General features: G+C 35.2%; 1 protein-coding gene across 6 annotated transcripts in view; it reads left to right on the top strand.

Annotated features, from left to right (window-relative positions):
- The first annotated feature begins 7,463 nt into the window (after positions 1–7,463).
- The window catches only part of ORC2 (origin recognition complex subunit 2), a 38,097-nt gene continuing 22,118 nt past the window's right edge, over positions 7,464–23,442 (top strand). The window contains exons 1-8 of one of the 6 annotated variants that reach the window (XM_039844365.1): positions 7,465–7,740; positions 7,845–7,950; positions 10,365–10,419; positions 11,337–11,440; positions 11,947–12,090; positions 16,575–16,664; positions 19,777–19,869; positions 20,556–20,587. In XM_039844365.1, coding sequence (XP_039700299.1) covers positions 11,344–11,440; positions 11,947–12,090; positions 16,575–16,664; positions 19,777–19,869; positions 20,556–20,587 — 456 coding nt within the window. In that variant the 5' untranslated portion in view covers positions 7,465–7,740; positions 7,845–7,950; positions 10,365–10,419; positions 11,337–11,343. Of the gene's footprint in view, positions 7,751–7,844; positions 7,951–7,979; positions 8,124–10,364; positions 10,420–11,336; positions 11,441–11,946; positions 12,091–16,574; positions 16,665–19,776; positions 19,870–20,555; positions 20,588–23,442 lie in introns of those variants that run through there. The other 5 variants (XM_039844369.1, XM_039844364.1, XM_039844367.1 and 2 more) reach the window with 5 other exon arrangements.

The raw sequence follows: 23,442 nt of genomic DNA, 5'->3' as shown, positions 1-23,442 counted from the left end.
TCATTAAACTTTTCATCTTTCCTACATTGTGTTTTCTAAAGTATACTTTAGCTTTCTCTTCTGAGCCCCAGGCCTGTTTCCTTTCTCTTTTCATGCACTTCCTAGAGAAATCTCTCTCGTGCTTTTTTCATTAAGGCTATTATTCCTTACTTAGGAACCAAGGCTTTCTTCTCCCTTTTATTCAGATTAAAGCAATACAAAGCACATCGGGTTTCTTTATATGTTGTTTATTATGACTTCATCCAAAATCACTGTTATGGATTAGCATTTTCAGAAGAGAATGGATTAAAGTAACTCACCAAGCTTGTTTTATTCTCTTTGACTGTGGATCTGCATTAGGAAAAATGACATTCACCGGTAGACAGTTTCAATTTTTTTCCTTTTATTAAAAATGTAATAGTTGCTCTTTTTGAAAAACCTTACAAAATATAAAGTACAAAAGGAAAAATCATTAATATACTAGAATAAAGTAATGAATATTAAAAAGATAGTATAGGCTCTATCCCTCCACACACATACAATGCTGGTCCAGGTCACAATATTTTATGGTCCAAAGGTTCTTCTCACATGAATTAGACAACAGTTAACATTTTGGGGGTACAAAAATGTGCCAGGCACCATTCTAAACACTTTAAATAAAATGCATTAATTCAGTAATTAATACAACAGTGTCCAATAAGTACTATTACTCTCCTTTTATAAAAAAAATAAAGTTCATCTGTCCAGGTTCACAGAGCTGGGATTGAATTTACTCAGGCTCATGGATTTGTGCACTTAACTATTATAAGATACTGCTTCACACACTGTTGACTGCTCTCAATTATTAGTATACCTGCCCTATGCCAAGGCCAAGGTCCCTGTGGGGGATGGGAAGGAAAGGGGATTGAATCTCAGTAGAGCTAGATTACTAATAGGCAAACTAACTCCATGAAAAAATGAAGTCTGAATACCCTAGACATTTATAGTTATAAATTCTCTCCTACATATATACAGTGGTTTTCATTATGTACTATCCTTAATTATGTTCTTGGGAGAAAAGAGAAAATAGTTCTGTGGTTCATATGAGGAACCTCAGTGGAACAAAGCTGGTTTAGATCATAATAAAGCAGAAGAGGCTCCCAAATATAAAACAAGAATATTTTACAGGTCTTTGTTCCCAACCACCATGGGAAAAAAGCTGTGAGGTAGTTTGGGAGGAAATTAGAATTTTGTTGGACTGGCTTGCAAATATTTTATGATCTAATGTTATTTTAAACTACATAGGAGAGGGTAGAAAAGTCTGTGTAGGGCATTTAAAGACCATCTATCCCTGGGCCATAATCCAAATATGACAGAGATAATCTGTAGAAACAGCCCTTGTTTAGTTCAAGATGTTACATTAGAAAGGGTGGGACTGACTTCTCCTAAAACTCACTTGATGGGCCAATCACTTTTGGCACTTTATCTTAGGGAAAAATGTTTAATATACATTAGGAATGAAACTTTTTTATGGCCAGGTCATCCCAGTATAGCCTTAAGTTCTGAATCATATAATTTAACTAAAAACACTACTCAAAAAGATTTCATTCTCTCAATTATTCAATAGGGAATTCCCTGACATAGGCTTTCCATCATTTATTTCCTCAAAGCAAAATAATCACAGGATTTTAAGAAATCTTTAGACATTTAATTTAACAACTTATAAATCATAGCTTTATGTGTACTGTTATTTTCTGTATTGAAGATTGTATACTAAAGCTAGTTTCCCAGAATTTGAATTATTATGTGTACATTTTTTAAGGCTTACTCTGCCAAATCTTTCTCTACTAATTTGTGTGTGCTTTATGAGGGCCTCATCATCCCTGGTACAAGGACATCCTGGAAATAAAGTAGGTTCTGGCTACTATAATCTCTTATTCCTAGATGCTCAGATAGAAGTAATCACGTTTTCTCTCTTGAGCATGACTGAAATCAAATTAGTATCTTAAGAAAATCTCCGAGTAGACATGATTTGCTGAGGCATCTACTACTGATATTCTAGATCTATTGTACCCTTACCAAGTGTGTTTTAATTCATAGCATCTAGGTCATTTCATATCTGACAAAAATTTTTATTGCCAAGTTTTCATTCTCCCTAGCTCAGTAGTTCTCAACCCTAGCTGCACATTAAAACCATCTGGGAATTTTTTTCTTTAATTCTGATGACCAATCCATAATCAGACTCTCTGGGATTGAGATCTGGCATCAGTAGTTTTAAAAGCTCCCCAGGTAATTCTCATTTGCAATCAGCATTGAAAACTTTCTTCAACCCTATTATAATCCTTGGCATTTATATCTAAGCTTTCTTTCTTTCTATATAACTGACAACATAAGAAAGATATTAATTCATTCCAAAATTTTTTTAATATAGACTAATTCTTATCAAGGCTGACATCTGCTTTCTAGTCCCTCAATCTGGCCACTGAATACTATATCTACCAATACAATTTCATTGGCCCCAACCTTAAGTTCTTTGTATTTGTTGGCCTGCCTCCTTTTTCATGCCCTTCAGTTTCTGTCCCAAGTCTTCATTACTTTAAGTATCACTTTTTCAGCAGCCTCAACTCACTTCCTCCATAAAATATCATGTTAGAACATTCTTAATTTCCTGTTCTCCCCTACCACTTCAAAAAACAACTATATCAACAGCTATCCTCATCCACTTGCCGCCTGTCTCAGAGGATGTAGGTATCTTACTTTATTTCTTATTTTACTTAACATCCCTGGGCAATTCTCATTTTTACACCTTTGCTTTTAATCTATATGCTGATGATGCCTGGATTTCTATCTCTAGGTCTTGACCTCTTTAATGAATTTCAAACTCATAACCAACTACTGGGTAATTGGATATCCCTCAGGCACTTGAAAGTCAAGATGCCCCAAGCTAAACTCAATTCTCCTACCCTTTCCCTCTATCTGTTATCTTTCTTTCACAGCATACTCTGATACCCAGGCAACCAAACAGAAACCTGAGAATTAGATCGTTCCTCTCCTTTACCTCTATATCCAGTCTCCAAATCCTGCTGACTTTGTCTATTTTTCCCCTAAATCCATCCTTTTCTCCCCACTTTTACTACTATAGCTGAAATTCATGTCTTCATCATCATATCCAAATTGCTTCGATAGCCTCCTAATTAGACCCCTTGCTCCTCTCAAATTTATCTTCCTTAGTGATTGATATAAAACACCTATCAGTCTCCCGGTTATAAATATTCATGGTTCCATCATAGATAAATTCTATGTTCCTTGGTCTAAGACTTACTTCTTCTACCCCATCTCCTATCATTCTTGCTTGCACATAAGGTTGAAGTAACACAAGACTGCTTTATACTACCACACCTAGTTTGTATTACCATACTTTCTCCCTGAAAGCCCTTCTCCACCCCCATGCCCTATCATCTGAAGCTAGATTGGCCTTTTCTCTCTTATCCGACACCCCTTACCCCACCCACCAGGCTAAGTGGTAGTTGTCCTAGTAGTTCTCAGTAAATTCTGTCTTTGCACATAACTACCTTATTGTATTGAAATTATCTGATTCTACCAACTTCTGGAATTTAAGTTCCATAAGGGTAAGGGACATACTGGGGCACTATGTTCTTGGTACATATAGGTGCTCAAAGTTAATTAAATAAACTGTTAAAAAAAAAAAAGAAAACCAGAAGAAAATAATGGATTTTTCAAGCAGCAATAATGTCAGTATAAAACTTTTCATAATTCTGGCAATAAAGATAAAAGTTAATTGAGTTTCCCAAATTTAGGAATTGTCAACATAACATCAAAATGTAGAAAATTTTTGTAAGTTTATCTGAACCAAACAGGACATACCTGGAAACAAAATCTCAACATACTGAGAAAAATGCTTCTCAGAATGACACTGCAGTTTCTTTTATACATTTGGAATTGAGGGAACACAAGGAAGATTACATGAATGTGGGAGAAAGAAAGGCTGGGAAATCTCTATAACTGGATTATAGGATAGCTAAGATCATGTGCTCTCTTGAGGGTGGTTATGCTTCCGAGGGGTCTGAAAAAGGCATTACAAAAGTATGTTAACCTAGATGCACGAAAACAATGGACAGGGCTTGCTTAAGGCATAAATCTTTGACTAGGGATGTTATAGGCCTGAAGAGTGACTATCCACTATGATCAGATCACCTTTTGAGGTTACTTTTGATTGGATTTATTACAGAGCCCCTTTTTTGTCCACAGAACCAATGCAAATATCTCGTCCATAAGACCTACCAACTTGGTCCTAGTAATTCAATCTAGATCTCTCACTGATATCTATATGGCTATTTAGATTATATTTCAGTTTGGAATATATAAACTGATATTCTTGATTTGATCATATAAAATATGGTTTGGGTAAAAACTTTGAATATAAAAAGTAAACTTGAAAAAATATTTTAATTTTTTAATTCAGTCATCTTGAGAAAGAAATATAAAGATATTCTGATTTTCTTAATTGTGCTGACAGATGAGATCATTGGTGAAGAAAATATGCAGCTAATATCTTGATATTGCAGTCTGCTGTTTAAAAATTAAGAATTATTTTTTCCTTTAAAAATCTAAATCTGTGACAAATTCAAAAGTATCAGTGTACTTAAAATACTGAAATACTTGGGAGTTTCTTGTGATTGTTTTATAATTTTTATTTTAAATATATCATAAAAGGTCAACGGGGAAAGTTACTGATATTTTTGTAATATAATCCCATCACAAATTATAGTTCGTTCCATTTCAAATATATACTGAAGAAAAACAATAGTTTGAATACTATTAAATGTTATTAAAATTCTTATAAAATTAAAAAAAATCTAAATTTGATAACTCATTTCACCTTATAGTCCTGTTTTATTCCTTGTTTTGTAGATATGAAATATGAGATTTAAAAAATTACAGTTTGGAATAAATTTTCTTGGTTCTATATAGTATGTTTGCTCCTTGTCTATTTGTTTTGTCTCTTTCAGAGTTGACTCTTTATTCAAAAGTTTAGTGACGCTAAAATTGGTTGGAGCTCTGCCTCTAGGGCCAGGGCTTGTCAGTTAGTAGGTTTTGATGTAGATTGACAGGTTAATTGGCTTTTTCATTTGGGGACCTTCTTGCTGCCATTTACAGTTGCCTCTAGTTTCAACTTCCTGCCATCCCTAAATGAATGGTATGGCTCTGTTTTTATCTATCTTAGTCTACATAAGAAATATCCAAACATGGGGGGAATTTTTATAGGAGTTTGAGTATATTTTAGCCAAACTAATGACAATTGTTGGGAAATAAGATCTCAAATGCTCTGCAGTTTATTTTATACATTTAGAATTAAGGAAGGAAGGTAAGGAAGATTGCATGAAAGTGGGAGAAAGCAAGGTGGGGACTGGATTACAGGATATTTAAGATTTTGTGCTCCCTTAAGGGTGGTTAAGCTTTTGAGGGGTGTGGAAAAAAGGATTACTGCTGGCATTTCAAAGGTGTGTTAACCTTGATGCACAAGAAAAATGGATAGGGCTTGCTTAAAAACCTTTTATTAAAGAAGTTATAGGCCAGGGTGTGACTACCTATCATGACCTGCCCAGTTAGGAATTTATGATCAGATCATGCTGCGAGGTTACTTTTGGTCACTAGACGTGTCAGATTTATTACAGAACCCCTTTTGTCCACACTAATATCAATCTAAAAGAGAAACTAAGCATCTATTTTCCATACATATATCATTTAAAAAAAATCAACTCACTACTCACATCAAGGCCTCTAAGTCTGTAGAAGACTGTGAAGGTCTGTGGGAGAGACGGAAGAGTTTACATCACAGAAACATAACATACTAGTTGAATATCCTTAATATTGTTAGATTTTCAAATTTTTAAGAACTCTTAAAGCACTTCATTGTTAACTGTTGGTTATGTTCTTTCCCCTTCTCTCTACTCACCCCTCAAATTATTTCTAATGTAGAGAAAATTACCTTTCTCTTTTGTTTTCTTAAATTCTGCCGACCAAAATAGAATATTAAGGTATCCAGGCTACCATCATTTCAGTTTCCCAATTGGATTTCCTAAATTTCCAAAATGGTGTAACTCCATCTTTTCCTTCCTTCTGCTCTCGCTCTTACCTCCTTTATCCAGAGTGTCAAATGAACTTTCAATGAGTCTGGTGGTGGCTTTGGACAGAAATAAATGATAGATTTATTCAGGGGTTTTCAGGTTTGCAAATTGGAAACACAACTAGGCAATATGGAGAATGTTCCAAACCAGAAAGAAAAGCTAAGAGTTCTTTTAGTAAAGAGTACATCGTTGAAAAGAATCAGTCCTGCATTCTTAGCCTCTACATTGGTCCAAGATAGTAATCCTCTAGATCAGAGGTCCCCAACCTTTTTGGCACCAGGGACCGGTGCTCCTATGAGAATCTAATGTCTAATGATCTGAGGTGGGGCTGAGGTGGTGATGCCAGTGCTGGGGAGTGGCTGCAAATACAGATGAAGCTTCCCTTGCTCACCTGCTGCTCACCTCCTGCTGTGTGGCCCAGTTCCTAACAGGCCCAGAGGTTGGAGATCCCTGCAGGTGACTGGTGGGCTGAGTAATGGATGTGGTCTAAATATGGGAACTTTCTTTCCTTAGTCCTTCAGGGAGTAATCAGAGGGTTATCTGGAGGTTTGGTGTATATCCAGGCATTGACACAATACTGGAAAGTTCAAAAGTTTGAGTACCCAGGCTAGATAAAACTAGAATCATTTCTTCATACATCAACCTACCTGATTTTGGTAATTTAACAGCAAGACTACAGGGACTTCATTTTATTTCTTCACTCTATTCCTCAAAGGGGACTCTGTAGTTTTGTTGTGAATGAATGAGTGAATCCAACTGAAACTGTATTCTGTTAGTGGGTAATACTGTATCCCAGCAGTATTGCGTCTTCATTATCTTTCTATGTCTGATCATTCTGTCTTCCCTGTCTCTTCAATCCATTAGCAGTCTGATCCTATCTCCATACTCAGTGTCCAGACCCTAATATCTTCTCTACAGAGAGGTCTCCCCTCCTCCATACCCACACCTTTGAGATACACAGGATCCTACCTTTCATACCAAATGATGTGAAGTTTAAAATAAATAAAAAGAGAATGCGAATTCATTCCCATTATCTTTTTCCTCAGAAGAAGGTATCTAGAGAAACCAGTAAACACTTTTAAGACTACCTCAAGACAGAGAGACAGCTGAGCACTGTACACCTCCGCAAACTTCCTAGGATCTAACCAACACTTCCTTCACCCTTCCCCGGAAACGGAAAGAGGAAAGGCAAGGCCCCGAACCCAACGCCTAGGGTTTAGTTTCCTCAGGTTTCTTGGTGAACGAGGCCGGAGGCCGGCGCAGGCTGGCCAGCAGAGCCATCACTCTCGGCTGACACAGCTTCCTATTGGGTTTCCGGGGCTCCGCCCCCTGCGCAGGGCGGGAGATTCGGTGTGCAGCAGCCTCCCATCCCCCGGCCTCCGGGGTTTTCCTGCTCGACCCTGCGAGCCTGCGAGTTTGCCACCCTGCCACCCTGCCACCCTGCTCCAGTACCGCTTACAAAAATTTGGCCTTACCCCTGGGGCCCAAGCCGCCTTCCCTGCCGCGACTATTCAACAGAGTGGCGTCCGGCAGGCGCGAGGTGGCCAGAGCCGCGACTAGCCGTGACCTAGCGGTGCGTGGTGGTTCGCCCAGGCAGCCTGCCTGCCTCTCCTGCCTAGCTCGAGCTTGGGAGGTGAGTCCAGGTGCGCGCAGCCGGGCGGCCGAGCTGGGGCGCGCGTGTTCCCGGGCTTCTTGGCTCTCAGGGCAGGACCGCTGCACCTCCCTCTTTTCCCTCAGGCTGCCCGCAGCTCCGCGACCCGGAGGACCCCCGGCTGGAGGGCACGGCCAACTAACTGGTCAGAGGCTCGAGGACCAGGCCGAAGTCCGTCAGAGGCTTGCTCGGGTGAGAGGCTCTCTCTGGACAGACCGTCTGTCTGTCCAGCAGTGATAGGCCTCTGTACAAGGGACGCCTGTTACCAACATATCTGTTTCCTTGCATAAGGAACCTTGGGATTGTAAAGAGAGATACGCAGAAATCCGTAACGAACGAAGTAAAGTGTCCTGGGAGAGGAGCAGGTACAATGAGAGTTGAGGAGGAAGAGATCTTTTCCCAAAACTACCACTGGGGCGAAACCCTTTAATGTCATCCCAGCCTGGAAGCACTAAATGAATCCTGCTAACTGAACAGTTACCCTGGGACAACGCTTGATTATAAAGTGTCGATAAACCAGGCTCTTTTGGTAGATCTTTTTGACTTAAAAGGATATTGATAAATTGTTTTGCAATTGAAATCCTAATAGCACCATCACACCTTCCCCCTATTTAAACTTCAATCTGAAGAAAGGTAGCATGGCCCTGCACAACTTTGTGTTATGGCACTTCATGGTAAATGGACATAATTCATTCATCGTTTATTCAGTACTTTTTCTATTAGATGTTAGATGGGATATAGAGATGTACAAGAGATCTGAATGGTTAAGTTGAAGTTTAAAGTAAAAATAGCCACGTTAGGGAACATTTAATTAGCATTTTCACATGCCAAGCATATGATTTCATTTAATCGTCACAACTTTGTCCAGAGTCACAGGGTTATAAATGTGTAGTTAAGATCAGAATCCAGGTTTATCTGATATTAAAATTGGTGCTTAACTACTACCCTATACTTAACCTTTTCTTAAAAGAATTGTTTTTAAAATTTGCGGTAAATCTGTATTTGCTCTCAAAGGAGAGTTCGCTGCTCTTAGCACTCATTTGGTGCTGCTGTATTGTTTTGTGAACTCCTTGAAAGGAGTCTTCTTAAAAGTAAAGCACCCCCCCCACCAAAAAAAATAGAGCACCCAAGACAGTGCCTTGGTGAGTAAATGGTCACTAAATATTTGCATTATATGTGATTGTTGGGTAGTGCTTTTTAAAGAAATACTTGGAGAAAAAGGAAGAAAAATCTTCTTTCAAGGTCTTTTGTAGAAATTTCTTCACTTTGGTGATTCTGTGCTATATAATTGATGTCTTAAAATCTAGAAAAGGAAATTACACATAAATGCATTCGGCTACAAACAAGAGCAAGTTAGACTGCCTCTGTCTGGGCACTTCTTATGTAAAGTATCATAGGAAAATTGCCTAGGACAGTATTCAGTTGTCTAGAATATTTGTTTTTAAATTTTCCTTGAAAATCTACCCCTGCAAGGAACTACTAAACTTTTGCCGATGAGAATTATGTAACTGATCTTTTACTTCTTTTTCACTTTGATTGCCAGGAAGCTTACAGCCAAAATTCTTTCTAGGATTTTATTTTCTGCTTTTCTTTAGATTTTCCCTGATCCAGACTCTCTATTAGTATTAATAGTTTATCATTCATTTTGTTACATTTGCTTATTGTCACTGCTTCAAACCTTTGTAGAACAAAGCAGTATATAATTTAAAATAATGTAGATTATACGGAATCTGGCAATGTTCTTAAAAGTATGCTTGGTAGAACTAGTGATGTTTAATCTGATGAACTGGAAACCTAGAGAACTACAGAGGTCTTTGGATATTTGAATTGCTGTGTGGGAAAATAATTAAACATATTATGAATAGTTTCCAACGTTTGGGATATTTAATGGCAGAGTGTTTGGTGTAATAGAATGATCAGAGACTTTGTAGTTCAACTGAGGTTTCAGCCCTAACACATTTTCTAATTGTGTGAATTTGGGTAATTTAATATTTAACTCAGTTTACTCATCTATAAATAGGGGGAATTTGCATATAAATTTTTAACTGCCTCAGAATCTGAGGATTTAATAATCTGATGTACATAAAAGTGACTAAAACATTGCCTGACAAACAGCCTCCCCAGAAAATTTTATACAGATGTAAAGAAATTGTAAGTTTATTTTACACAAATGTCATGTAGGTACATTAAACTTTTCCTCTACTACAACTTAATTTTCATAATAAGCAGTATGACTAGAAGATGGCCCAAAAGGATATGTTCTACTGAAACTGATCATATAAATTATAGATGAAATATTATCTTTATCCACAAAATATAAACCTAATAGAATTGTTGTGAAGATTAAATGAGAATACATACAGAATATTCAAAACTGTATCTACCACATAGTAAGTGCTCAAATTTTGGCCGCCTTTCTCTACCCACCTGCCCCCATAATCTGGATCTCTGTCTCTAAGGTTTCCTGGCCAAAATGATAATAGTTGTTTTGTACTTTACTGTGCCTTGGCTTTGTAAGAACCAGATTTATCTATCTTTGTTAAAATTCTTGAACTACTTTGGTTGCTTTCATTTTCCCATTAGCTGATGCTGAGTTCTTTTTCCAGTTACAGGTGATTTTACCTGAATTTTCCAGCTGCAGAATGTACAGTACCTTTAAAGGTAAATGAAAACTAAGACAAGTCATTTAAGTGTGCTAGTTACAAAAGAAAACTTGACAACACTTAGGAAGTCAACTGCATGGAAATAACTGACTCATGAGGGACATAGTACCTTTTATCAGGAGAAAAGGCAAAAATAGGATTTATAAGAGAAAAAAAATCATTTTGGGGGTAAACTGATTAGCTGGCAGCCAGTTGGAATCATCATTAATTAATTTCAGGCTATTAGTATTATAAGTTCCAAAGCTAAATTTTGTTAGAGTAGCCAGAGTTGATTAAGCTTTTGCCTGCCAAACTCAAGTTTGTTCAGTGAAGAACTGATTATAAAGTATTGGAAATATTTATACTTACTATTTAGTTACCAAGATACCTAAAAATCCTTATTCACATTTGTAAAGTTGTTTGGTAAGCATGCAATAATAGTAAAGGGAGTTGCTTGAGGATTTTGTGATCCAGGCTTTGTACACCAGTGACCATTTACACAGACTTCTATGAATTGTCTGTATCTTTCTAGTGAGCAGATATTAAAATCCACCAAACCATTATTCTTTGTTCGGGTGCTCCTTTTCTAAACTCTAATGTATTAACCATTCTTTTTATGGTAATGTCGTTATTTTGTGGATTGATTAGAGCTTTCTTTATGGACAGAATTGTTTTCTTGTTATTACATTTTAGTTGCCTTGAATGGATTTGGCTTTTTCCAAATCTCAGACACCTCTTTCTCTTATTTTTCAGATAAAGAATTGTTATCTATTATCAAAAATGTAATGTTAATACAATAATGTATAATATATTTTTCATACTTAAAAGACTTTTTAAAATATACAAATACCTGTATTTATTATGTGAATGTTTAATTTATTTGGCTGTTGACATGAATTTTTCATTACTTTTGAGTGTTTTATTGCTTTTGTTTAGGTTGGCAATGATGAATAAACTGGAATTAAAAGAAGACAAGATGCTGGAGGTTCAGTTTGTGGGAGATGATGATGTTCTTAATCACATTCTTGATAGAGAAGGAGGTACTGAGCAATTCTACAATTGAAGAGATTACCTTTATAATGGTTATAGATTGTTTCACTTTTTAAAATAGTTTAACCTATTTTGAACATATGGCACAAAATAGTTGATCTAGTAAGACTGTAAATAAAAACTAAATTTTAGTTGACTCCATTCAAACTTTATTGAAAATTAAAAATAATAAAGCCTCATCTAAAATGAAATGCTCAATAGTAGTGGTAAATAACTACCCATTGTAATTAAAATTTGTAGTTATTTTGACCCCACCAAAAAATACACTTTCAAGGTTGTTTGTTTTTTTTTTAACTTAGTTGTGTAAACTGTGGAAGAGTGGTCTGTACATAAATCAAAGAGAAAACACGATTTTTTTTACATCTTTTAAGTAGTGACAATATAAGTAGTATAATTTCTTTACTTATTTAAATGTAATATTTAGAAAGAATTTATACCTGCTATTTTCTAATTCCTTTTTTTTTGCCATGTTCTAATTCTTTGGATATTCTTATAGGAACTAAATTAAAAAAGGAACGACCTCAACTTTTGGTTAACACAAAAAAAATAATAAAGAAGCCAGAATATGATTTGGAGGAGGATGAACAAGAAGTCTTAAAAGATCAGAACTATGTGCAAGTTTTAGGACAAGATATTCAAGGTATTTGGGGATGGAAGGGGACTATACATTCATATTTCTGCTAATAGCCAAAATTACTTTGCAGGATGTATAAAAGTAGTCTGGTAGGTTAGGCAATGGTGTGCTATATTATTTTCTCTAATTTTTTTTTACTACGCACATAACAAAATTTACCATTTTTACCATTTTTTTTCATCTTTACCATTTTTAAGTGTACAGTTCACTTGTATTAAATACATTAATAATGTCTACTATCACCACCATCCATCTCCTGAACTATTTTCATGTGGTGTGCTATATTAATATATTTCTCATGAGAAAAGCATTGCTTCAGGTTTTTTCACTATGGTTGAAAGATTGGAAGCACTGAGTTTCTACTATAGATTTTTTCTCTGCAGTTCTTTTTTTTTCCCAAACAGCCGGCCCTAAACTTAATTATTTTTAGAAGGATGGATTCTGCAGACTAACCACTCTAAAGTTACTTTTTAAGATATTTATATTTTTAACTAATTTGGAATAATTTCATAAAGTAAGTTACTTCATTTTTATCTTCATCTTTTTTATAGAAATAGTTAGAAGGAACCTTCCAAGACGTGACATTGTTCCAACCTTGGCATGCCAGATTCCTGCCAAATTATACTTAGCATTTTTTAGGCTTGAATTATATTTTAGTTAGGGCTTAAGGAGCACAGATTTATATTAGGGTGCAAGGAACACAATTCTACCCAAGTTGGCTTAAAAAAATAAAAGCCAAGGAACAAAATCAGTATTGTCAGGCACTAAGGCACTGGAATTGGGACCACTTTAAAATTGGAGGATTTGGCTTTCATGCATCTCCTAGTCTCCCTCATGTCACCTCTGTGCACCTGTTTTGTTCTCTCTATGCCATCTATCTCCCTCATGTACATATTTTTTACTCTCTCAGACTTGGCTTATAAATGGCCATCATGACTACTTCTGACCTTTTTGTCACTTCTTGAGTCATAGTGCTTCTGGGTTTGGTCCAATGTTAAATAACATGATACGAAAAGTGACCACTGTCCCTCAGAAGGCTTAGTGGGTAGGGTGGATTCTCTGAAGAGTTCCCAACTAGAGAGTTGACATTTTTAGGGCATATTCTAAATAGAATTTTAGATTCTTGACTAGCTGTTATGCTAGATCTAAGAAGGGATTGAAAGAAGAGACCAAAAAAAAAATATTTTCTTAAAAATTTTTTCTTACTGCAAAAGTAATACATATTTATAGTAAGAAACTCAGTGCTTCCAACCTTTTTCACCTAATGGCACCAACAGTAAATATTTGGAGGCACACTGGAATAAATAGAGGAGAATGCTCCAGACTAGGGACAGATGCCCTTGGGCTTCTGACCCCTATTGCTGCCAACTCTGTAGTTCCTGACTGGCAACCTCAAAGGCCTACTAGGATCAGTACTCAGCACACCTGTTACCCATACCTTTAATTTCTGTACACTTATTGAGAAATTTTGTCTTAGAGCAGTGTTTCCCAACATTAATTGATTGATTGATTGATTGATTATTATCCCCTGAGGAGCCTTATTAGACATTTTCTCTTAATCACTCCTAACCCATAAAATTTTAATACTGCATATATGCTGTATATCTGTTTATATACTGTGACCCTTTGGAAGGCCACAGACCATTATAATATCTAAGGTATTTTTCACACTCCTCCCACTAAGAGCCAATTTTCATTCCATCAGGTGTAATATTCTTGTTGGGAATGCATGCTTTAGAGAACATGGAACTGTTAATAATTCAGTGTGTATCTTTTATCCGTCTATATGCACTCACACATTCAAGCTTGTGTCAACAGTCTCTGCGTCCAGGAAATGGAGCTATTTATTTGGCTATAGGCATGTACAATAGAGAGGCCCATAACTTAAGTTTAAGTCTTGCAGACATGACTCTTCTTGTTTTGTTTGTTTGTTTGCCAGAATATATATAGGAGCCAAAAGTGATATTCCAGTTAAGGTGTAAGAAGGAGAGTTTTCTTTTAATGTTTTTTTCCAGGAAAGAAATGATGACATCTATTGTAGTCTTCTTTAACCTTATTTGAGATATTGAACAATATGCTTCTGTCTAGTCTTTAATTATAAACAGAGAACAAGTAAGCATTATTTTTAAAACAAGGACATTTGACAAAGAATCTTTAGGAATAGTTACAAAAGAAAAAAACTGTTCAACAAGGACCTCTAAATACTTTACTTACTATTGAAGTATAAGCTGTTTCTTATAAGCAACACACATCTTGACATGCGTGGCATAATTCTCATCATCTATTAATGCATCCCATCCGGAGAAAAATCATTGCATGACAATACTGGTGATCTCAGGCATGAAATAGAAGAGCATTTTGTCTTGACAATCAGTGAACATTTGTTTTGTTTTCACTCTTATGAACAGTGTAATTCTGTAATTGATGCTTTATAAGTTGGCGGCTAGAAAATTCTGAGACAAATATTTGGTCCATTTGTAGTAGTATATAGCCTTATTCTTAATTCCAATTTGAACTTATGGACTATGTCAGGTTTTTCATCGTGGTTAAATAAAAAATTATTTTTAAAAATTGTGATAAATATACATAACAAAATTTACTGTCTTAACCATTTTTAAGTGTATAGTTCACTATTAAATATATTCACATTATTTTGCAGCCAATCTCCAGAACTCTTTTCATCTTAAAAACTGAAATTCTGTATCCATTAAAAAAACTTTCCTAGTCCCCTTGGCCCCTAGCAACAACCATTCTGCTTTCTTTCTCTATGTATATATCTACTCTAGGTATGTCATATAAGCGGAATCATATATTATTTCTATTTTTGTGACTGGCTTATTTAACTTTTAACTTTTTATTTACAAAAGCTGTTAAGCCATGAAAAGACATGGAAGAACCTTAAATGTATATTACTAAGTGAAAGAAGCCAATCTGAAAGCTACATACTATATAATTCCAACTCTTCAACAGTCTGGAAAAGGAAAAACTATGGAGACCGTAAAAAGATTAATGGTTGCCAAGGGTCAGGGGAAGGAAGGGATGCATAGGTAGAGTAGGGAGGATTTTTAGGCCAATGAAACTATTCTGTATGATACTATAATTGTGGATACGTATCACCATACTTTTGTCAAAACCTGTAGAATGTAGTAAGTACACCAAGAGCGAACCCTAATATAAGTTCTGCACTTTGAGTGGTAATGGTGTGTCGAAGTAGGTTCATCGATTGTAACAAGTATACCATGCTGGTGTGTGATGTCCATAGTGGGGAAGGCTGTCCATATGTGGGAGATCTTTGTAACTTCCACTCAAGTTGACTGTGAATTTAAAACTACTCTCCAATATAAAGTCTTTTAAAAATTCAGTACTTCCGTTCATCAAATGACACCGAGAAGAAGTGAAAAGACAAGTCTCAGAATAGAGAAGATATTTCTTCTGGAAATAAGAAACATGTAAAAAGATGTTCAACCTCCTTAGTGATTAGGGAAAGGCAAATTAAAATACCTCTCCCCATGAGATTCACTTTACAACCACTAGATTGGCAAAGATTAAGGAGTTTAGATAATACTAAGTGTTAGTGCATAGATACATCAGTGGGAACTCAGAAATAAGGAGAGCAAACACTGACTTTGGAGAAATTTGGCAGTGTTTTGTAATAACAATAATAAACCTATTACATATTAACATAAATTACGTATCTTTAGATAAAAAACAACTATTTCCAAAAAAAAGTTAGTGATGAAGGCATGGTTTTACGTTTTTGCAAATCTCTAATAGAAAACAGCTGGATTTTCATATCTGCTTCCACACATTTCAGTATCCAACAGAGTGGTGATGTCCTCACACATCTTATAGTCTCAGGAACACCTCACCGTATACTCTTGTTTGATAGACAGTCAAGTGATGTCTTTGTTCTTATGAAATAGTTTTGGCCTAAGGGACCTTGGAGACCTCAGACCACACATTGAGAATTGCTAGCGTATGAGTGTCCAGTATGTTGTGGGTAGTAGTTATTATGTAAAGGGAAGATTGAAGAATGAAATTAAGTCATGATCCTAATTGAGAGTTTCTACCATCTAACAAGTACTTAAATCTCAGCCTTGTCAATTAGCAGTTGTACTTTGCATGTTTGCTGCAAAAAGGAAACATAACTATTAAAGTCACTTCTGTCCTCTCTCCTCAAGGGCAACTACTACCTTGAATTGAATACATATCCCTCTAGTCTGGAGGGTTTTTTTAGTGGGATTTTAAAAAAAGAGATTTATATATATATTTGTGTACCTGTGTATGTTTTTTGTGTTTTAAAATTTATATTAATAGTATCATAATTTGTTGCATATTTTAAAATGTTTTATGTATGAATATGCATTGTTAAACCTTTATGTAAGGCAGTGATGAGTACAAATCTTAAGTTTTTAGTTAAAATTTTATCTTTTTTACCATTATTAAATTTGCTCATTTTTCCTGAATACATGTTGTATTTTCTCTTTCAGAATCTTTTAAAAATGGCTCTGCTACAGATGGTGGGAATAAAGTTTATTCTTTTCAAAACAGAAAACACTCTGAAAAGATGGCTAAATTGGGTATGTTGCTTTTCTGATTTCTGTAATCATTATACATGTTTTCTAAGGTGTATTTATCCACATTCTTCATAGTTATCATCCATTGCATTCCCTAAAAGAATGATGAACGATGTCATTTTATATTAAATTATTAAACATTCCTAAAGCCATTAGTTTAAATAAGTAACTTGAGTCACACAGAGATATTCTGAATTTATTCAATAAGAGTTTTGTACTGTATATAGAATATGTTCTTTGTATTACAGAAAACTATATAAAATTGTTAGGAATGGGCTGTTCTAACATTTTTCTACTCAAGTTACCACTTATACAAATTACACACGAATTACTGATTTTCAGAGAATTCGACTGTAATAAATTACTTATAACATTAAAATTAAACTGTCGATTTAATTCTTTAAAAAAAATTCAAATGACACTATGTTTGGATCCTGTGGTATGAAGGGGTCATTGTTTTTGAAAGCTTTAAAGAAAGGAAATGACATGTGAAAGCACTTTGAAAAGGACGTCCATAAGCATATAAAGGTTTGGGAATACCAAAAAGTCAAGAGCAATGGAATAATAATTAATTACCCAATAAAATGTAGTGGTTGTATAAGAGGGCTTATAATCTATAATTATAAAGCACCTACATATATTTCTTAAGTGATATATCTTTATGCAATTATTCTAGCCAATGACTATGTAAATGTTCAAGGTCAAGTGAAAAAACACTCTTTTTAAAGTAAGTGTGGACACTGATGAAAGACATATAAGAAGTAATTATAAGACCTGTTTCTGAATATAATATGATTCAGTCATTTGCAATTCAGTTTTTCTGAAAGGTGTAATATTAAATACATCATTAATTTTGAACCTAATGTGGTATATACAATAATTTACATTGATGTATTTCTTATCTATATCAAAAATAAAGTTTTTCAGTCTGTAAAAAATGACTAAATTCTGTATAGGATCACTGAGAGAAATGCTAATGTAATTACTAGAAGAAAGATCAGATAGACACCAAGACCTAAATGAAACTCTAGGACAATCAAGCAGTACAAAGAACATTGAAGAAAGAACTAATAGTAAAAAGTAGAGTGGAACCGCAGAGAAGTAATCAAGTAGTTCTTCAAGTAGATTAGCAACATGCACATAACCGTGGCGATATGTCTTATATCTGAATGTGCTGCAAGAAACTTAAATATTATGTTGTGCATTTTTGTCATCGTGTCTGAAAGAAATATATAGTCATGAAAAGATAGTTTTCTCGATAGTTTGAGACTGATTGTGTTTTCCAAAATCTGTGTTCAGTTAGGACCTCTGTTTAGTTATGATGCTCTTTAAAGAGTTTCTTTGCCTCATATTATTGCTAATTTTAATCTAAATGCTAATTTATATCTAATATATCAATATAAATGACTTAATATTTTTAAAATAACTTATGATCTGCCAGAAATCATATATTACTCTGAGTATAAATGATGGTTAAATATAATTGGGCTAATATGATATAGGGCTAGAAATAGACTAAGGGTTGGATTGGAAGGCTTTGTGTAATATACAGAGAACATGTCCAGGATGAGTAAATAAATGCAAACAAAAGAGCAAAGACAGAATTACTAAGCAGGACGATGAAGAGTTCAACCAACTTGGAGAAAGATGGCTTAAGGGAAATTGAAAATAGATTGGTTAGATAGTATCAGATAATAACCTGATGAGAAGCTGTCATTAGGCAAAGAGGAATTTTATTTTAAAATTTCTAATATGTTCCAGACATACAATAAAAAAGTATGTAAAATACAATACAAAGGAATTATTAGAAAAATGAAAATAAAAAGACAAATATATGCCCCAATTTTTTATTATTAGTGCATCAATAACCATACATGGATGAGTGTCTCTTGTTCTTTTTCCTCTTCAACTTTTCCTTTTCTTTCTCCTTTTGTTGTGTAATAAGTATTTAAAAGCAGATAATTTTTGTTTTAATATAAAACCAAAATGATCTCAGCTAAATTACTTTGTACTTATGTGGCTTTTTGTTGTGAACTTTTTCCCCTATTTTGTGGATCAACAGCCTTTCATCCAAAAATGGTATATTTTTTTAATCTTGTAAGACCAAGGCATGAGCCTTAGGCATACCTACAGGGGCAGACTGTTAGGGAGGAAGAAAACCATGGAAAAGCAATGGAGTAACTACCAACAATAGCCAGGGGGCCAGGGTAATGTCACAGAATCCAAATGGAAGAGTAATTTCAAAGAAAGATTAAAAAAACTCTAGTGAATGATACAGAGGACCAACGAAGTTAAGAAAAAGAAAGCCAGTGTATTTGTGGGGACTCTCATGAGTATCTTGGGTCAATTTTAAGACTGGACGATAAAACCGTGAAAGAGGTTATATAGAATTTGAGTCAGTAAAGTAGCTTTAACTTACACAAATTCAAGTATATTTTCTTCTTTTTTTTAAAAGAAGAGGGAGATAATTTAAGTAATGTATATCTTCTCTGCAAATGATATTCTAGTGTGTGTTAATTTGGCAAATGTAAATCTATTCCTTCATCAGGCTCATTTCCCACATGCCTCTCACAGTGTGAGAATGTGAATATTTTTAAGGTTAAACATTGTATTTTTCTTTTAAAATGGCCTATTCCTTTTAGAAGCCAAATATTTTATATGATGCTCAATTGAATAGCCATCTTTTCAGTGCTATATATTCTATACAGTATTCATGTATATTATACAGTTGTAGAAACTAAAAAAATATTATATTTTAGAAAATAAACTATGCCACATTTTAGGGGAGATATAATTTTAAATATACACAATTTTCTCTGATTTCAGACCCCACATTCTGGCCATTCTTTCTTACCCTCTAACAAAGATGTACTTTAAGTTTATATGATAAAGAAATGTAAGGCTTGAAGATGCTTGGAATACAGAGAATAAAGGTGAAAGTAGTAGTACTCTTAATATATGGGTAGCTTTATTTATCTTTCTGATAATAGTAACAGAAAGATTTCTTTTTTTTTTTTTTTAAGAATATATAAGAGTAAAATAAGGCTATTTCCCTTTTTAACCTACTGTCGTCTACTAGAAGGTCTTTTATATATTTCTTTTTTTCTATTTATAGCTACAGAACTAGCAAAAACACCAAGAAAAAATATATCATTCAATTTGAAGAATGATCCTGAAATTATGATAAACATTCCTCAAAGTAGCAAGGGTAAGATTTTACCTCAGTTCTTTAAAGAGAATTTTCATAGTTGCTTCAAGTTATAGTATGTTATTTTTTTCCCTTGTCATAAGTGCATTTTTATATATTCTTTTCTATTCTGAAAATTCATTTAACAAAATGCAGTTAATACCTTAACCTGTGTGCCTTAGTATACCTATATTTAGCTATCAATAAAAGGGGAAAATACCTATGCTGATTGAAACTGTGCGAACTGGCAGGGCCAACTAGAACAGACTTAAAATCTTCTTGTCATTTGCTTCATGTAGCCAAATGTTCATCAAAGATTTGCTTTCGCAAATATTATTTGAAATAGAGCTTTGGGGGTTTGGAAGTCTTACCATTTTTGGAGAACTGTGGAGTAGTTGTTTTTGAATGACTCATTCTAATTAGGTTAAACAGCATACTTTTTAAATAATGAAAAATGAAAAGGGCTCCATTTTTTCTTGTTACATCAATGCTAAAGAAATACAGGACATAGCTGTAACTAATGGGAATAATTATATAATTAATAGTGGCAATTCAGCCTCTAGTGGAGATGCAGTTAATTGAGAATTCAGTTTGTATAGTATGTGGTGGCTTCTGGGTAGAAACTGCATCTTTGCTTTTAATGAAACTAAACTGTGATGAAAAGTGAAGTATTTATAGTAAGTAATGGATTTTGTTTCATTCTTTAGGACATTCATCTTCAGACAAAGTTCAGTTGAAGGTAAGCATTTGATTAAAAACAAGCAAAAACCTTAGTGTTACAAAATAAGACATGATGAAAAATATCAATTTCATCTCTTAATTTATATAGTGCTTTATAATTTATAGGTATTTGCCAATTAAATACCTAACATAGATAAAGAATCTGAGATTTGGAGAGGTAAAGTGACTTGTCTCATTGTATCTCACTAGGAAGGAGAAAAACTGGAAAATGAAGTCAGGCCTTTTGAGTGAGCTGTCATGCCTTTTCTGTGTCAGAACTATCCCTGAGTATTTTCAATTAGTAGACTGGCCTAGAAACTTTATGATTTGGTTTTGTTTTGCTTTTGTACATAACGTTCTGTTGTTTCTTGGGGGATTGGTCCCAAGATCCATTAAATCTCATAGTCTAAGCTTTTACAACTTACATTTGAAAACTAAGTCAACTTTGGTAAATTTATTCCAGGGTAGCTAAAGGAAATGACAATTTGTGTTTTCTGTGTTTTTTTGTTTTTTGTTTTTTTTTTTCATTATTCCTTGTCAAGTGGCCCTGCCCGGATGTGGGCAAGCCCAGACGGGCAAGGACAAATCCAAGACAATGAGTATGTAAGTGGTGAGTGTGTCCAGGTCTGGATAACCATAGATTTAGACAGGCCATGAGTTGTGTACAGGCTAAGTTCAGAGAACCCTTTATAAGAATGTGAGTATAGACACTGAGGGCTATGGTTATGGCCTGTGCAGGAATGTTCCATTTAGGCAGTCTAGGTGTGGGATTAGACATGTCAGAGCCTCCTTTGTCTTTAATAATGCTTCTTTCCTGTAATACATCTTGTGTATTATATTGCTATAGAAGAGTAAAACTCATTCCCATAATCCACTCAATAACTTAGATATATTGACAAGTTCTTTTTCAGGTTGTGGATCACAACACATTAGTGGGTCATCTTCATTCCCCAAGGGACATGAGAAATCCTGTTAATCAAAGCTAATATACCTATTATGGTAAAACAACATCACTATGACAGAGTCTTAACACGCTATCTTAGACAGAGGAGTTCAGGAGCGAATGTATATGGGAATTGGGGATCTGAACTCAAGAGGTTTAAGACGCATCATCAAGATGGGGAACTGATCGATGTTAGATGAAATTCGTGACATATTTTAGGATTGGTCAAGGAGAGAGCCTTAACCAACGTCTTAATAAGAAAATCATTGTTTGATAAGCAAACTCTTTCGCCCTGATGAGTAATTATTGTACCAATGGGAGAGCAGATTGCCCAAATGAGAAAACTATTGAGATAAATCATTTGGCAAAAATTTCTGTAACAAACAGTGAAGTTATTTATTAGTTTATAGCCCTATCTTTTTGAGCAAGAATTTTCTGAAATTGTTAGACAGAAGTGTTCTCAGACCTGATAATTAAGCTATATGGATACGAATTGTCTCAACTCTCAATTTTAGATTCAATTTAGTAGGACATGACCTGCAGTTTAAAAAGTGAAATAGAATGATATAGACAATATCTATTTTGTAACTATTATTTCATTATAATTTGTTTTAGTTGTATATGTACATATGTACTGGATCAAGATGGCAAAATGTAAAAAAATTTTTGAGGATCTAGATCAAAAAAGTTTGAAACAATGTAATATACTTCATAAACCCATTGGGATCAGCTCAGTTATTACAGTACTATTCTTAATGTCCCAAATCAAAATTTATTAACATTTGTAACTAGTACCAACAACCTAGCACAAGACAGCAGACTTAAAATTTTTGTCATATTTTCATATTGCCCAAAAGCAAAGATATTTTATCTTTTTATTAGTACCATTAAAAATTAACATTTAATGAGTGATGTCAGAAGCATGATGGCATGAGGGATCTCCCCGATCCCTCCCCCTTGAAATTACAATAATCTGAACACCTACAATCCAACAAAAAACACCCAACCTGCAAATAAGCACGTTTAAGAGATCTTCACATCAGAGCGTCCTAAGATGGGCCAATCATATGAGTCAGGAGGTGGAATAGGAGAGAGGAACAAAGGTGCTGTAGAATGCAACCCAGAGCTCCCTGCAGGGTAAGGAATGAGGGGAGTTACACTGCTGTTTCTTGGCTCTTTGAAGCCCCGAACAGCCCTACCTGAGTGATCAACAGATCCCAGTGATCAAGGCAGAGAGCAGGGCAGATACTGAGCGCAGAAGGGGACAACTGTGTCTTAGCAACCGCCATTGCCAGGCATAAAGTTGAGTCACTGGAGCCTGGCTGCCTCCCCCTACCATCCCAGAGCATGCCCTCCCCCTTCCAGAGCTAGCACCCAGCTCCAGAGGAATTTGCACAACCAGAACTGAAACATACACTGCAGCTGGTACGAGTGACAGGGATGGCGATATATATAGAAGCAAAAGAGCTGAAACCCAAGGGACAGGATTACTAGAAGAGAAGCAGCCATACATAGTGCTGGCCTCTCCCAATCAACCCCTCCCCAACCGAGGCAGGCAGATTTGGGAGGAAACAACACAGCATTGCAACTGTCTATTGGAGCAGTAACAGGGCCCATTCAGAGGCTCAGATCTCCATCACCCTTCACATCCTCTCATGGGGATGGAGCCTTGGGACCAAAGTGACCTGGTCACAGAGGAGACACACACCTCACCAGAGAATAAAGGCCATTTTAACCTCAAAGCAGAGATCCAGGAAGCTTGGGCACCACCTAGTGGAAACCAAAAGAAAAAACTCTTCTTATCAACCTGCTAAAGAGAGATCACTATGTAATAAATTAAAAAAAAAAAAAAAAAGTACATTTTAATGTACTGGTGGAGAAATAGTCCATCAAATGCCCTGGTGGAGAAATAGTCCGTTAATGCCCTGGTG

Source organism: Pteropus medius, unplaced genomic scaffold (genome assembly GCF_902729225.1).
Source record: "Pteropus medius unplaced genomic scaffold, Ma_sr-lr_union100, whole genome shotgun sequence".
Classification (NCBI taxonomy): domain Eukaryota; kingdom Metazoa; phylum Chordata; class Mammalia; order Chiroptera; family Pteropodidae; genus Pteropus; species Pteropus medius.
Note: the sequence above shows the minus strand (reverse complement) of the source record. Positions and strands in the feature narration are given on the sequence as shown.